Source organism: Pelodiscus sinensis, chromosome 2 (genome assembly GCF_052426305.1).
Source record: "Pelodiscus sinensis isolate ZL-2025 chromosome 2, ASM5242630v1, whole genome shotgun sequence".
Lineage (NCBI taxonomy): Eukaryota > Metazoa > Chordata > Testudines > Trionychidae > Pelodiscus > Pelodiscus sinensis.
Window position 1 is genome coordinate 182,876,088 of NC_143053.1, and position 14,373 is coordinate 182,890,460.

General features: G+C 39.8%; 1 protein-coding gene across 6 annotated transcripts in view; it reads left to right on the forward strand.

Moving 5' to 3' along the window:
* Positions 1-14,373, forward strand: part of CPNE4 (copine 4) — a 341,902-nt gene that overhangs the window by 82,316 nt on the left and 245,213 nt on the right. For all 6 annotated transcript variants that reach the window (XM_075921920.2, XM_075921919.2, XM_075921921.2 and 3 more), the window contains one exon: positions 4,911-5,098. In XM_075921920.2, the coding sequence (XP_075778035.1) occupies positions 4,919-5,098 (180 nt within the window). In that variant the 5' untranslated portion in view covers positions 4,911-4,918. The remainder of the gene's footprint in view (positions 1-4,910; positions 5,099-14,373) is intronic.

Genomic DNA, 14,373 nt, shown 5'->3' on the forward strand with positions numbered 1-14,373 from the left:
TGTGTTCTGTGCTGTTATTTAGCTCTAATTAATCCCAAAGTGTCTTCTAAGAGCCCAGAAAGCAGTGGAAGTGTTGGTTATGCTGATAGACAATATTGGCCTCCCAGGGTCCAGTAAATTCTCTGGTTTGGCACCAGTCAAGTCCCCAGGGTGCCAGATTAGAGAGGTTCAACCTATAGATTTTACTGGCCCCATTGGTTACTTCCAGCTTTAATGTCTTTTGAAAAGTTGCTGAATGTTTTTTGGATTTTTGGTTTTGGTGGCAGTTGTTCCAAGTGTCTGAAGGAGTGTTTATTTGACTCGCTATGTGTACACGACATACTGTCTAGAGATTCTCTTCCCTTCAAAGCAGTGGCTGACAAATGTTGAGCTTGTTTGAATGCGTTAGAGTAGGGGTGACTGTGTGAACTTCTGATCCAACCCTTCCCCCCTTGTTTTTAATCCATAACTGTGATATATTTTTTGCCTAACAGAGTAGCACCCGACAGAATGATACAATCCACATGGCAGAATATACTGGTTAAGTTTATACTATTGCTGGTATATTTGTGATTCAACCGTTTTAGGGTATCTATGCTAATTATAGTTACATGGATAACATTTGAAGGAGAGAATCAAAATTAGACCCAATTAAATAAGTCTGTCCCTACTCCAAATTTTTGGGTTCTGTCCAAACCAAACTCTCTTAAAATGTCATGTACAGTTCACCTTTAAAGGTCATCTATATTAATTTGTTTAGATCTCTATTCACAACAGCATTTAAACATGTGCTGTTCTCAGAGCCTAAGATGGTTGTAATGACAAATTAAATATAGACCAGCAGATGCTATAAACTTGAACAATGTGTTCTGCCATCTTTTTCAGTCTAGGCTGTAGCACTTTGTGGCATGCTACTTGAGTAAGCGCCTTCTTGAATAGGGAGAGATTTAAGCATATAGTTAAGGCTTTTCTGAACTAGGCACTTAATTACTCATGCTGTCACACATCACAGTCCCCACTCCTCTTAATCATGACTGTGGAATATGTGTGTATCAAATTGTGAGCCCCATTGGATTAAGCACTCCATTTTGGATTATGTACTGAATACAGGTTTTAATTTACCCAAGGCAGTTTATTGCATAGCGTTTCAGGCATCTGCCCCCTCCAGAAAAAGCATTTCACCCCTTTTTAGAAGACTGTCACAGAGAAGCCATCCAGGGAGCAATCAGGGGTTAATCACCATGAATGACTCTTGTCCACTGGCAGGTCCCACAGGGCACGTCTACACAGCAGGGCAAAAGTCGAATTAAGCTACGCAACTTGAGCTATGTCAGTTGTGTAGCTCAAATCGAAATAGCTTATCAGCTTTTGGTTCTGACTACACAGCAGGAAGTCTGAGAGAGAGCACTCTTCATCTGACTTCCCTTACTCCTTGTAAAATGAGAGTTACGGAAGTTGGAGTAAGAAGTCCTCCAGCTTGCCATTATTTCGAAATAATGGCTTGCAGTGTAGACACACTGTTATTTCAGAATGTCAGTTATTCCAAAATAAACCTGCTGTGTAGATCATAGCCATAGTGTTCCCTGTAAGCTGATTGCTTCAGTGGCCACTCAGGAGAGATGCTGGTGCTGCACAAATGATTGGCTGAGCTACTCTCAGCCAGCAACATGTGTTTCTATTGGTGGTGCACCTCTTTACATGCATTGGTGCACATAATACAAAAAATATTCTGCACCTGGATGGAAAAATTAGAGGGAACACTGGTCCCCAGGAAACAATCCATTTTCTATACAGGTGTGGTTAGCCTGAGTGGGGGAAGGCGATTGAGCTTTCCAGCTTAGCACGTGGCCAAAGGAGATAGAGACCACTTAAGAAGTGGTGCCACTCTGAGCAGTGGGAGGCCAAGAATTGCTACATTTTCAGGGGACAATGGGCAGGGTGGATGTCACCAGGTCTGAAATATTGACCAATCTCAAAAACACAGATGGGGTGAGATCAGACCAGGGGAAGATGCATCTTGGGACGTTTGTTATTTTTCAAAAAGCTGTAACTGTAAAGTGACTTTGAAGAGTAAAATTACTGTGGTTAAGAAGTTCCTTTGCTGAGACTCCATTTCTTGCTTTTCTGTCACATTGGGCTTCTAGATTAATCCCTGAAGAGACAGAGTGCTCACAGGGTAAGAGAGACTCTGAGGGTGCCTTTGTGAGGGACTGAAGATGTCAGACACTGATTTTGGACTCTAGCGTAGCTGAGTGGTGGCACTGCATGATCCAAGGTAGGGCATCAAGCAAGAAGTCTGAGCCTAGGAGGTATGCCCTATAGACACAGAGCTAGAAACAATGGTTAGATTCTATCCAGACCAGGTGACTTAGAAGCACACAGGACCCAGAAAGTTGCAAAAAACTGGGGACTATTCATAGGTTATTGGGTTGTAACTAGAGCTGGGTGAATTTTTTTGGACAAAATGATGTTATTCAAGCTATTTTAATTGACCCAAAACAAGTCATGAATTTGAAACACAAATTAGCCAAATAGTTTCAGTAAAAACAAACACACAAACAACTTCCATAATAATAAAAAAAATAATCACTGGGCCAGGGAAAAGACAGTGTGAATCACTCTTCAATCTAGAGCTTGGGAAATCCAAGTTCATATCTCTGCTTCAATGACTATTCAATTGTTTATAGGAAGTGGAATAACTTCAACAGCAGAGACAGAGGCCTGTCCCATAGCCAAGGTTCCATCCTGCAATGAGAGAACACATTTTACATCTGTTCTCGTTCTCAGACAATAGGGAAAACTGAACCTAGGTCTTCCACAGGCTGGTAAATAATCTCACCACTAAAATAAGGGTTTTAGAGGAAGCCACTGCTGCCATGCAGCCCTTTACAAATGCTTACATAAAATCCAATTTGAATCAAATTAAACATATTTTGTTTGACTTGAAATAGATTTAAAACAATTTACTGACATTTTTCACACTTTTAAAATTTGGTTTGACCCAAACTGAATCTCCCCCTCCCCACCAGGATTTTCAAAAATCAGTTATTTGCCCGTATCTTGTGGTAATAATGACAAGCATAGAAAATAATGATTTGAGCCATTGTAGACGGACAACACGCATGTTGCTCCTTAGTGAGAGAAGCCATTCTGCTTCATCACTTAGACACTTTTCAAAATTTAATTTGCATTCTGTCAAGGTTCTACGTTGGCTTGTCATTGTCGTCTTCTCATTCTGAATGTTGAAAGTTGCTGAACTAATTGTACCTTTTAGATTAATAGAAGCACTGTGGATGGGCTCACATTGTTTTTTAATGACTCTTGAGTGAAAGAAGGGCAATTTTAATTTCTTTCAAAAAATACCAACTGTTTGCTTTTATCAAAATTATTCTCTGCAAACATTAACCTCTGAAAATAGGGGTGTTGCCTGAAAGGCAGCGAGGAGCATTTAAAGAGAGCGCAGAAAACATATCGATAATCTAGTAATATTAATCCTGCTCTCTAGCAGAGTGTGAAATTGCTTGTTTACAGTTCTTCTCTGGGGGGGGAGCGGGGGAGCCTGAAGATAGCAAGCCACATATTAGAAGCACCAGATTTGCGAGGTCAAATTATCCTGTGAAGTTCAGACATGACTGAACAATTAAAATGGCCCAATATTCCTTATATATAACCTGGTTCATATTATAATTTTGTTACCACTGCTTCATTATTACAATGCTGCCTACAAAACTTGAGCTGCGATATGGTTGATGATAAATTTTTAAATTGTTTGTATTAAGCTAGTGCCCTTAGACTCCATTCTCAGACACTGAACAAGCTCTTAAGATATGGCCCCCCCTACCCGAAGAGCGTACAATCCATAATGCTGAGACTTTACAATTATATATGCTTATACTCGGCTGCCTATGCCATAAATTTAACACTGACCTGAAGCGAGGAGGATGGGAAGCAGAGAGTGAATATAATTCAGGCTTTATGTGTACTATTGTATCTTCGTAGCAGGGCCTTCTCTTTGTAGGGTTATGTGGAAGTAGTAAAGTGAATGTGTCTTTTGTTAGGTTGGCATGCAGCCAAATGGAGACCTCGCCAAGGATGGCTAAATTCATTTCATTACAATTTTGTGTTAATTTGAACATAGGGATGCTGAGGGCAAGTTCAGAATTGTATCCAATGAGCCCTTCAGTCTGGGGAATGTGATAAAACGTTGTCATAAAGGGAAACAATACAGCTGTCAAAAGAGAGGGTTGAAAGTTGTGAAGTTAAGTTTCACATCTGAATCTTCCTAAGGTTCTGGGTGAGGGTGATGAGTTTCAGTTTGGACCCATCTGTTTTATGTTTGACTGGATTTTCTCTTCCCTGTATGGATTGGACTATTTCCTCCAGCCCTTCCCATCTCCATTTCCCTTCCTCACAGTCTCTTCACCATAGTTTCATTCCACATCTGCTTCTCCACATCTGCTTCTCCACCATCCTGTCCAGTTAGTGAATCCCCATCTAACTAAACACACAACCCAAAATAAACTAACATTCTGTTTGGTGCCATCATGTTGTGTACTTTGCTAGTATGTCCTACCTCTTTCACTTACCCTGCAACTGTCTTGTCTATTTAGCCTACATGGCAGGACCATCTGGGTTTGCACAGTGGGGCTGCGTTCCTGGGGTCTTTTAGGCACTACCATAAAAATCATGCCTAATAGTTTATAAATGTGAAAGTTTTGGTAGTTGTGTGGGTTATTTATTATTATATATTTTGTTCTCTTCCAGGGCTTAAAAGCATTCTAGACATTTTCATTTGAATTTGCTATGACTCTCACCCATGACAGAGGGAATCCTTTTCTTTAGACAGCACAGAATTGGACGGGCTTCCATGTGAACAGAAGGATTGCACTGTGGTTAAATTGGTTTTGAGAGACTCTTTTCTCTCTTCACAGAACAGAGAATGAAGAAAATGAGCAACATCTATGAATCAGCTGCCAATACCCTGGGAATCTTTAGCAGCCCATGCCTGACTAAAGTGGAGCTGCGAGTTGCATGCAAAGGCATATCAGACCGGGATGCCCTTTCCAAGCCAGATCCTTGTGTCATCCTCAAAATGCAGTCACATGGGCAGTGGTTTGAGGTAGGTGGCTAATAAAATGAATATGAACTTGTTGCTGGATGCTCTGGGGTAACAGTTGAAGTACCATGGCGATGAATGTGCTAGATAGATGTAAAATAGTCAAGTTGGGTTAGGTAGTAACTTTTATTCAGACAACTTCTGTTGGTGAGAGAGAGAAGCTTTCAAGCTCACACAGAGCTCTTCTTTTATATATTTATATTTAGCCGTGACACTCTGAGTATCTTTCCCAGACTTGAAGAGCTGTCACAAGACTGCATACAGGCCCACTGATGGGAGCAGGAGGCAGTTGCACAAGGGCCTGGATTATTTAAAAGGGCTCAGGGACCCTTGACTTCTGCTGCCAGTAGAGCCAGCTAAGGGATGCTTTCTGCCTGGCCTGGCTCCCCGCTGCTCCCAAAAGTGTCTGTCATGACCCTGTGGCTGCTGGGGAGGGCAAGTGAGAGTGGGGGAGAGCGAGTGATGGTGAAGGGGGCTAAAGAGGCCAGAGCCTCAGAAGGGGCAGAGGGAGGGCAAACACTTTTGGGTTTGCATAATTAGAGCATTGGCCACCCTATTGGGTGGACATCAGTGTTCCCTCTAAACTGCGCCACAGACAGCTTCTCAGGTGATTAATCAGCCCTGCCCAGTCAGAGGCTTAGGGCTCTGTGTAAGGAGCTGATTGATTGGGCGGGGCTGATTAATCACCTGTGAAGCTGTGTTGCCCCGCAGCTTAGTGGGAACACTGGTGGGCATGTGGAAGCCCTGGCTAAATGGGAAAAGCATTCATAACAGTGCAGCTAGCAACTCCCTTGGCACCAGCTAGCACAGGCACAGCACCACCCAAATGTCAGGGGAACTGCATCCATGTCTTGTTTGTCCGAGGGGGCCCATTAACTATCCTGCCCTGGGGACCAGAATTGCTATTGTTGGGCCTGGTTCTTAGACCTTTTTTTTTTTTTTTTTTCCCCCTGCCCTCCCTTTTTGAAAGTATTTTAACCTTTAATGACCTTCCCCCACATGCTTGGTTGCTTTTGTGGCATCAGTGGAGATTCCCTACAGAGCTAAGTAACCATAGCATGCCATCCTTACTTCTACACTGCTGCCTTCAGAGCTGGGTGGCCGGTTAGCAGCCACTGTTTTCCAGCTGTTCGACTCTGAAGGCAAGGAAAAAGGATGAACAAGAAAAAGCACAAACATATTTATTTAAAAAATCTGTTTGGATGAGGTCATGTCTGGAAAAACCTGCACATCAAAGGTTACCATATCTTTGATCTCTACTTCCAATAGCTTTGCAACTCCTTTTAGATTGGGACCCTCAATTTGAAAAATGCTGGCATAGTAATCATTTAAGCCTGATGCAAAGCCCACTGAAATTTTTCCACTGACTTTATCACATCCTTAAAGATTTCTTTGGCTTTCCCCTGTCTGGAACCTTTATAAGAAGTCAGGATCATTTAACTATTCTCCTCCCTTTCTGTCTCTCCTTGGTGAAAAAATAAAAATAAAAAAAAAAGCTTACTTTGTAAAGACAGAAAGTATTTCAATGGAGACCAGAGAATTCCCACAAAATTATACTTTTTTCAAAATTCTGCATCTTTATTTAAAAAGAATGCAGAAAAGCCCTAACAAACATTAAACAGCCTGCAATTAAACAGCTGAGGAATACAGCCAATTCCCAAATAATTCTTCATTACTCACTGTTTCCACTGCTTCATAATAAATCTGTGGGATGCCTCCCTGCCATTTCTGCCTCAGAAAATCTCCCACGTAAGTGATATTTATAATGAAATCCTGGAGATTTTATTTTTAAAAAATACCTCCTCTTGTGTCTGCCTGAGGGGTCCTCTTTGATTCTCCTGATCCTTCACAGTAACACAAAGGAGAATGATGTAAGGATGAGGAAAGTCTTAAAATAAGATTATGCTTGAGGTTTTGAAGCCGTAATCTATTTGCCATTTTCAATAAGCGATGGAGGTTATACAACAAATAATTAGTCAACACAATTAAAACATTAAAGCTGGATATTACAGTTCTTTTTCCACAAGATGTTCTCTTTACACATTTCTGACTTGCCAATTGGTGGTTAAAAAACCCAACAGCCCCCTTTATTATTAATGAAGTTTCTAGGGTCACTTTGTGTGTGCACATGTGATGTATATAAAATTATTTTTGCTCATCTTTTGCTGCATTGAAATCCAGCTCTGTGCCATTTTACAGAAATGAAAAATGATTGTCAAATATACAAAGCTTTTTATCTTTATAACATAAAATGATACCCATGTTAGCTAGGGATGAATGGTCCGTCCTGTTCAATCAATAAGCAATCCCAAAAGTTACAATCTGACTTTTTAAAATTAAACCTCTCTCTCACTCTGGCCAAATATATATTCTTAGTTGCATAAAAGTTGTAATGAGATTGAAAATTCAGAATAAGACACGTTCTTGCAAATAAGAAAGGTAAGCATGCGCTAGAAATTTTATTCTTTAGCAAAATCTCCTGATTCACTGGTAAAACTTAGTAAGTACTATGTAATGGAGTTAAATGGATTGCAATAAATAATTTGGCACATTTCACTTTTTTCTCTTTTATTCTGTATTTTCTGTGCTTAGAATGTGAAATTCTAAAATTGTTGTCAGTTTTATGAATTTCAAGGGAAGAGTTCTTGGTGTAAAGATTGCTTCAGTTATGAATTTTGTTGACAGTTTACATAAAAAATCTCAGAGGGGTAGGTTTTAATCTGTAACTTTAAAAATAACAAGTAGTCCTGTGGCACTTGTTAGTCTCTAAGGTGCCACAGAACTACTCATTTTTGACAGTTTACATAGTAATTTAAATCAATGTAACTAACCCATGTGATATTGTGTATATTTGGTAGTAATGCCAGTTCATTCTATGTTGGTTAGGACATAAACCATAGTTACAATAAACAACAATAAATATGACTTGTATAACTAGCCAGCATAATGCAAATTGTGAATTTTACAACTGGATATACCATTAAAATTCAACAGTGTGATTATTTGAGCTAAAGTATTTATCTTTCAGGGAGGTGTTTGTGTTTATAAAGTTCAAACATGTGAGTCCTTATGGAAAGCAAACAAGAGGGTTGTGAACGTGGTCAAACCCAAACTCATTTTTTAATTTGAATGAATATTCATAGATGGATTCCCTTCCCCTCCCCCCACTTAGAGATTATTGCAGAATAAGATTTACCATAAACATAGCTATGAGTATACTAAGCAAAACAGAATTTTAAATTATGGTGTTAATAAACATTTTTAGCAAAGTTTACCAGACTTTTAAAATTGTACTCTAAGTGAAACTATAAGGTGTGTCTAAACAACACCCCTCTGCCGACAGAGGGATGTGGATTAGGCACATCGCCATTGCAAATGAAGTGAGGATTTAAATATCCCATGCTTCATTTGCATAGTAATGGCCACCACAACACTTTGCCGGCAAAAAGAGGCAGTCTAGATGGGGATCGGTCAACAAGGAAAGCTTTTTCAAACTGATCCTGTAAACCTCGTTGCATGAGGCATAAGGGATCAGTCAGAAAAGGCTTTCCTTTTTGATCAATCCCCATCTAGACTGCCGCTTTTTGCTGGCAAAGTGCCGGATCAGCAAAAAGTGGCAGCCATTTCTATTCAAATAAAATATGGGATATTAAATCCCTACTTCATTTGTAATAGCAATGTGCCTAATCTACAGCTCTCTGTCAGCAGAGGGGTGTAGTTTAGACACACCCATACAGACTATCTCGGTTGTATCACTGCTGAAATTTAAGATAATTGACTAGTTAACAAAGGTAGACTACAACTTGTAACTTAGAAAATAGCATAAAACTAGTGTGTCCGATTTGTGATCATTCCTGTGATATAAATCTGGAATGCAATAGTAGCTCAAATTGTGCAAAAGTTCCCCAAAGCAAACAGTAAGCTCAAATCCTATTTACCACGTGAACGTTTAAGTGATACTAGAATAAGTTTTAAGTGATACTCTGTGCTGGTGTTCTTCACAGGGTGAATCACACCCAGCGTGTACGTGGTCTGCTTTCAGAAAAAAATTAAAAAGACCGTTAATAGTATATTTTAATTGTATAACTGACACCCCCATGGTTCATGTGTGATACTCATTTGAAAAGTGACAAAGAAAAAATAATTGCTCCCTGATCATCTTCAAATCTAACTTATGTCAGATTTACCCTGTGTCTATGGAAAGTCCATATCTGCCCATTTTATTGTAAACAAAAAGTTTCTATTTCTTCAGGATCCACAAAAATAATGGAGCAAATAATCAAGCAATAAATTTGCAAACACCAAGAAGATGGTAAGGTGGTTAGTAACTGTCAACAAGGATTTGTCAAGAACAAATCATGACAAACCAACCCGATAGCTTTCTTTGACAGGATAACAAGCCTTGTAAATGGGGGAAAGTAGTAGATGTAGTATATCTAGACTTTAATAAGGCTTTTGATATAGTCTCACATGATCTTCTCATGAACAAACTAGGGTAATACAACATAGATATAGCTACTATAAGGTGGGTGCATTACTGGTTGAATAACCATTCCCAGAGAGTAATTATCAATTGTTCATAGTCATTCTGGAAGGGCATGAAAAGTAGGGTTACCCAGGGATCAGTTCTGGCTCTGGTTCTGTTGAATATCTTCATCAATGATTTAGATAATGGCATAGAGAATACACTTATAAAGTTTGTGGATTATTCCAAATTGGGAAGAGTTGCAAGTGCTTTGGAGGATAGGATTATAACGACCTGGACAAATTGAAGCAATGGTTTGAGGTAAATCGGATGAAATTCATTAAGACCATGCAAAGTGCTTGTTAGGAAGGAACAATCAGTTGCACATACAATATGGGAAGTAGCTGCCAATGAAGGAATGCTGCGGAAAGTGATCTGGGTATCATAGTGGACCACAAGCTAAATATGAGTCAACAGTGTAACACTGTTGCCTTCTCCTTGCCCCCCTTTTGGCGACCCCCACTCAAAAGCAAACAGCATTCTTCAGGGGACTGGACTATATGATCTCTTGATGTTCCTTCTTGTACTATGATTCTGATTTTGTGTCCCCTTCACGGTGCTGCAGTGACGATAGAGTTTTGATAGGGCAAGCTTTTTTTTTTCTTCTGAGTCGTGTATAATTAACAACTGTTTATTATGTTACTGGGCTCAGTTCACTGGAGTCGTGTAAGTATTACTGAAGACAGTGGCTGGGAGATGATGATGAACAGTCATGATGATGAACAGGCCAAGAATAGCCAGGCTGATGCAGACAAGCTGATAATGAGAAACAAATTTTTTTTAAGGTTAAAATGATCCTATTTGATCCAGAAACCCTTGAGAAGCAAGAAACGTGAAACTCCGTAATGTCTTTTTTTATAGTCACAATTTGCTGTAGTTCAAAGTATTTGTGTCAGGGCCTACACTATAAATCCTTATGTAAATATTTTTCTTATTCCGTATAAACTTGCCTTAGGGTACATCTACACAGCACCCTAAACTCGAAATAAGATGCACAATTTGCACCATGGAAATTGTGTATTATTTCAAATCTATTTTGAAATTTGGTGCATCTACACAGCACCTAATTTTGTAATAACATGCCATTTTAAGGCATCTCTTAACCCTTGTGGAATGAGGGTTACTAGGATGCTGAAACAGAGCACCCGTTATTTCAAAAATAACCTATGGTATCCTGAAATAGCCATGAAGTATAGATGTATCTTAAGGGTGACATTTGGCACACAGTCAGGACATGAATCTTGCCTATCCTGTGCTTTTGGGCAAATATAATTTGAGGGGAAATCGTCTCAATTTAGAATGGGAGACAAGGAAGTCTATTTCAATGGCAAGCTGGAGGCTTTTATTTTTAATGGCAGTTGAAATGCCTGTAAACTTATTGCTGTGTCTGGGTAAAGAAAAGATGTCCTGTTTGCTGGTTATAATGTACACATGGAAAGTAGGCATGTTACTTAGCCACCTAACAAGCTTTCAATGTGATGTCTGGTCCTATTAGGTTAAATGAAGTCAGGAGGTGTAATATTATGTGAACCAGCCAGATGGAAGGTGATGTCTGCATGTTTGTTTTACGAATTTGAAAAGAGAGAGCAGTTTTGGAAGACAGTGACAGTTTTTGTGAGTTTCACAAATACAGTGCTCTCTGTAGCACTGCTCTTAGAGTGAGCAGCAAATAGGAGGGTATCCGCTACCTTAGAGGATGGCTCAGGTAGCTCTTTTTGTGTGTGATTGTTTCAACCCCTTTTGGAATAAATACAGAGCAGGTAATTAAAGTGCCATCAAAAATAACACACAACCAATTCATTCTATCAAATAAGCAGATAAAGAGAACATAGATGAATACAAGCCTACAAATATATGCAACTGTTTAGTCAATAGAATATTGGCAAGCTCAGGGACAGTCTTACAGCACAGATAAACCATATGTCAGCCTAAGGCAGCACACTAGAAAAGTGGCAAGAAATGGAGCCATTATTCCCCCACCTGCATGCTTCCTTGTTTCTATTCCTTTCTTTCCTTCTATCTCAGAATTAGATCTCAGTGTCTTCCTGCAATTCTCTCTCTGTCTCTTCTTGTGCTAAGGTTTCTATTCCCTTTGTCATCAGCGAGGTCGGGAGTTGTAGGGAGAGCGGTATTGACTTGGAAAGGTGAATGAGCTGCATTACATGGTCTTCAGTTTGCCTTAGAACTTTTTTCTGTCACCTACCTATATTCCTTTGAAGGCCACTTGAGAAGATTCATGTGGAATTTTCTGAATTGTTTCAGTCGAATTCCAAGAAACCTTTCGTTTTAATGTTTGCCTAATTAACCATTTAAAATGTTTTGCTGAAGCAACTTTGTTTTATCTATTTACAAAACAAGTGCATTAATCAAGACTTTGCAGACATTACATGGTGGGGAGAAGTGAAATTCTTTTCAACTTTTTTGGTAGAGGGTACAAGAAAATAAAATAAATGTTTTGGGTCAATTTATTTTTTCCCCAGTTTTGACCAGATCTCAGTACAGCATAATGACTACTCTGGAATCATTGATGGAGAAGGATCTCCTAATTGAGGTTTTACTGACTTCACCTTCGGACTGTAGCAAGATTGGGATTAGGATTGTTCTTGAATGGTCATATTTCCTCATCGTTGAGTGTTCTGAGAGTGTGGTACTATAAAGGTACAGGTTGAATCTCTCTAGTCTGGCACTCTCTGGTCCAGCAACATCTGTAGACCAGCCTGATTTCAGTTATCCAGATGGCCACACTCATGATAAATGGCTAAGTTTCCCATAGTCCCATAAAGTTTTACAGTCACCAGTCCTGGCTCTCAGTGTTCTGTGCTGTTATTTAGCTCTCATTTACCCCTAAGTGTCTTCTAAGAGCCCAGCAAGCAGTGGAAGTGTTGGTAAAGCTGCTAGACAATAGTGAGGGCCCATATTCCAGCAAATTATCTGGTTTGGCACTGGTCAGGTCCTGAGGATGCCAGACTAGAGAGGTTCAACCTGCATTGTCATGTGGCATCAAAATAGGTCTTAAAATGGAAAGCTATAATTAAAACCCTAGCTGTTTAATTGCGTATGTGGCTTCATGATCTATTTCCTCCTCATGGAAGGTGAGATAGATTGCAAGATCTCTTTGTTTTAATTATTTCCTTTGCATTTAGTTAGACATTGCAGTTGGTGAATGTTAGCAGCTCTTCTCAAGAATATCTGATATTCAGTCCTGTTTCACTTCCAGTTTTTCTTCTGTTGATTAAATGTCCCAAAATCTTGCAATACAGTGAGGAGAGTGACAAAGGCATCTCTCCTTGTTCAGAAACACTTTAGTTTACAGTGTCAGACTACAGGCCTATAGAATATTTTATCTCTGTCTATCCTCCAAAAAGCCTGTATTCATTGGCTGCTGTACTTTCAAGGACTTGATATTTCAGGGAATTCCCTATTCCAAAAAGTTGGTTCCATGAAGGAGTTCTTTCTTTTTGTCTGTTAAGACAATTTCTGCCTGGGATTGTTCTATTTTACAAATGTTAAGAACAGCCATTCTGGGTCAGACCAAAGTTCCATCCAGCCCAGTATCCTGTCTGCCGACAGTGGCCAATACCAGATTCCCCAGAGGGAGGATCACAACAGGTAATCCTCACGTGATCCCTCCCCTGTCATCCACCTCCAGAGAAACAGAGGCTAGGGATACTATATCAGAGGAGGAACCAAGATTCCTATCAGAGGAGGAACGAAGACACTAATCATAAGTGAACCATGAGGAATTTTCTGTCTTTTTCAGAAAAATGACTTTGATATTTTTGGTGACGGTTTTTAAAAACCATCAATATTACATGTTTCCATCTTGTAGTACTCACATCCACCATAAGCTATACATTGAATTACAGTCAAATCAAGTGTATTTTTAGTCTTTTTTTTCTTTTAGCTCCTGTCATGACTATGAGGGATGGGCAGCAGCCTGGGGACTAAGGGGTTAACTGTACCTAGCCTAGCCAGGAGCAGTAAGCCAATAGAAATGCAGATAGGGATTTCAAACTGGGACAAAGGAATTTTTGTTTTTTTCCTCCTTTGTCTCTGAGCCAGACTCTCCAGATACTGAGGGGGACAGACAACATGTCCCTCTCCAAGAAAAGACTCTTCACCATCTGTAAGTAGGGCAAAGTCTAGATAAATCCATTAGGTTTTATTGTTTTATGGTTTGGGAATGGGAATCTGACATCTGTGCATTTAGATTAACCTTCTGTCTGCCTCTCCCCAAGGCAGCACAGAAAACAAAAGAAAAAAAAAAGAGAAAAAAACTGCAAAGCTTGCAACTCAAAAGAAAAACTTACGTCCTTTTAAAATCCTGGGTTCTCAAAATGATCCCACTGCTCTGCCACCATGTCAAGGCTGATTGCCCACTCTGGCATAATGAATGCAGAAGTGGGGGCCCGCAAAAGTACCCCAAAATCTTATCTTTCCAGGCTTTGGTATAACCCCCCCATCCTAAAAACCTAGATTTTGGGGGATAAAAATCCGCTGCCACCATCAAGTGCTTTTGAACCCCAAACGGGTGGACACTTGACACCAACCCCAGGGGCACCCCAAGCTCTTTTCTCCAAAGAGCTTGAAAAAGAAAGAGAAAATATAAACTGCAATCTGTGGCTGCTAGCCCCTAGTCAGAGGCATGCAGATCCCACAGACAGATTTTCCAAGACACAGAACTGAACCAATACTAGGTTAATAAAAAAGAAAGAACTTTTATTAGCACAACAATACTCCTGTTACAAGCATA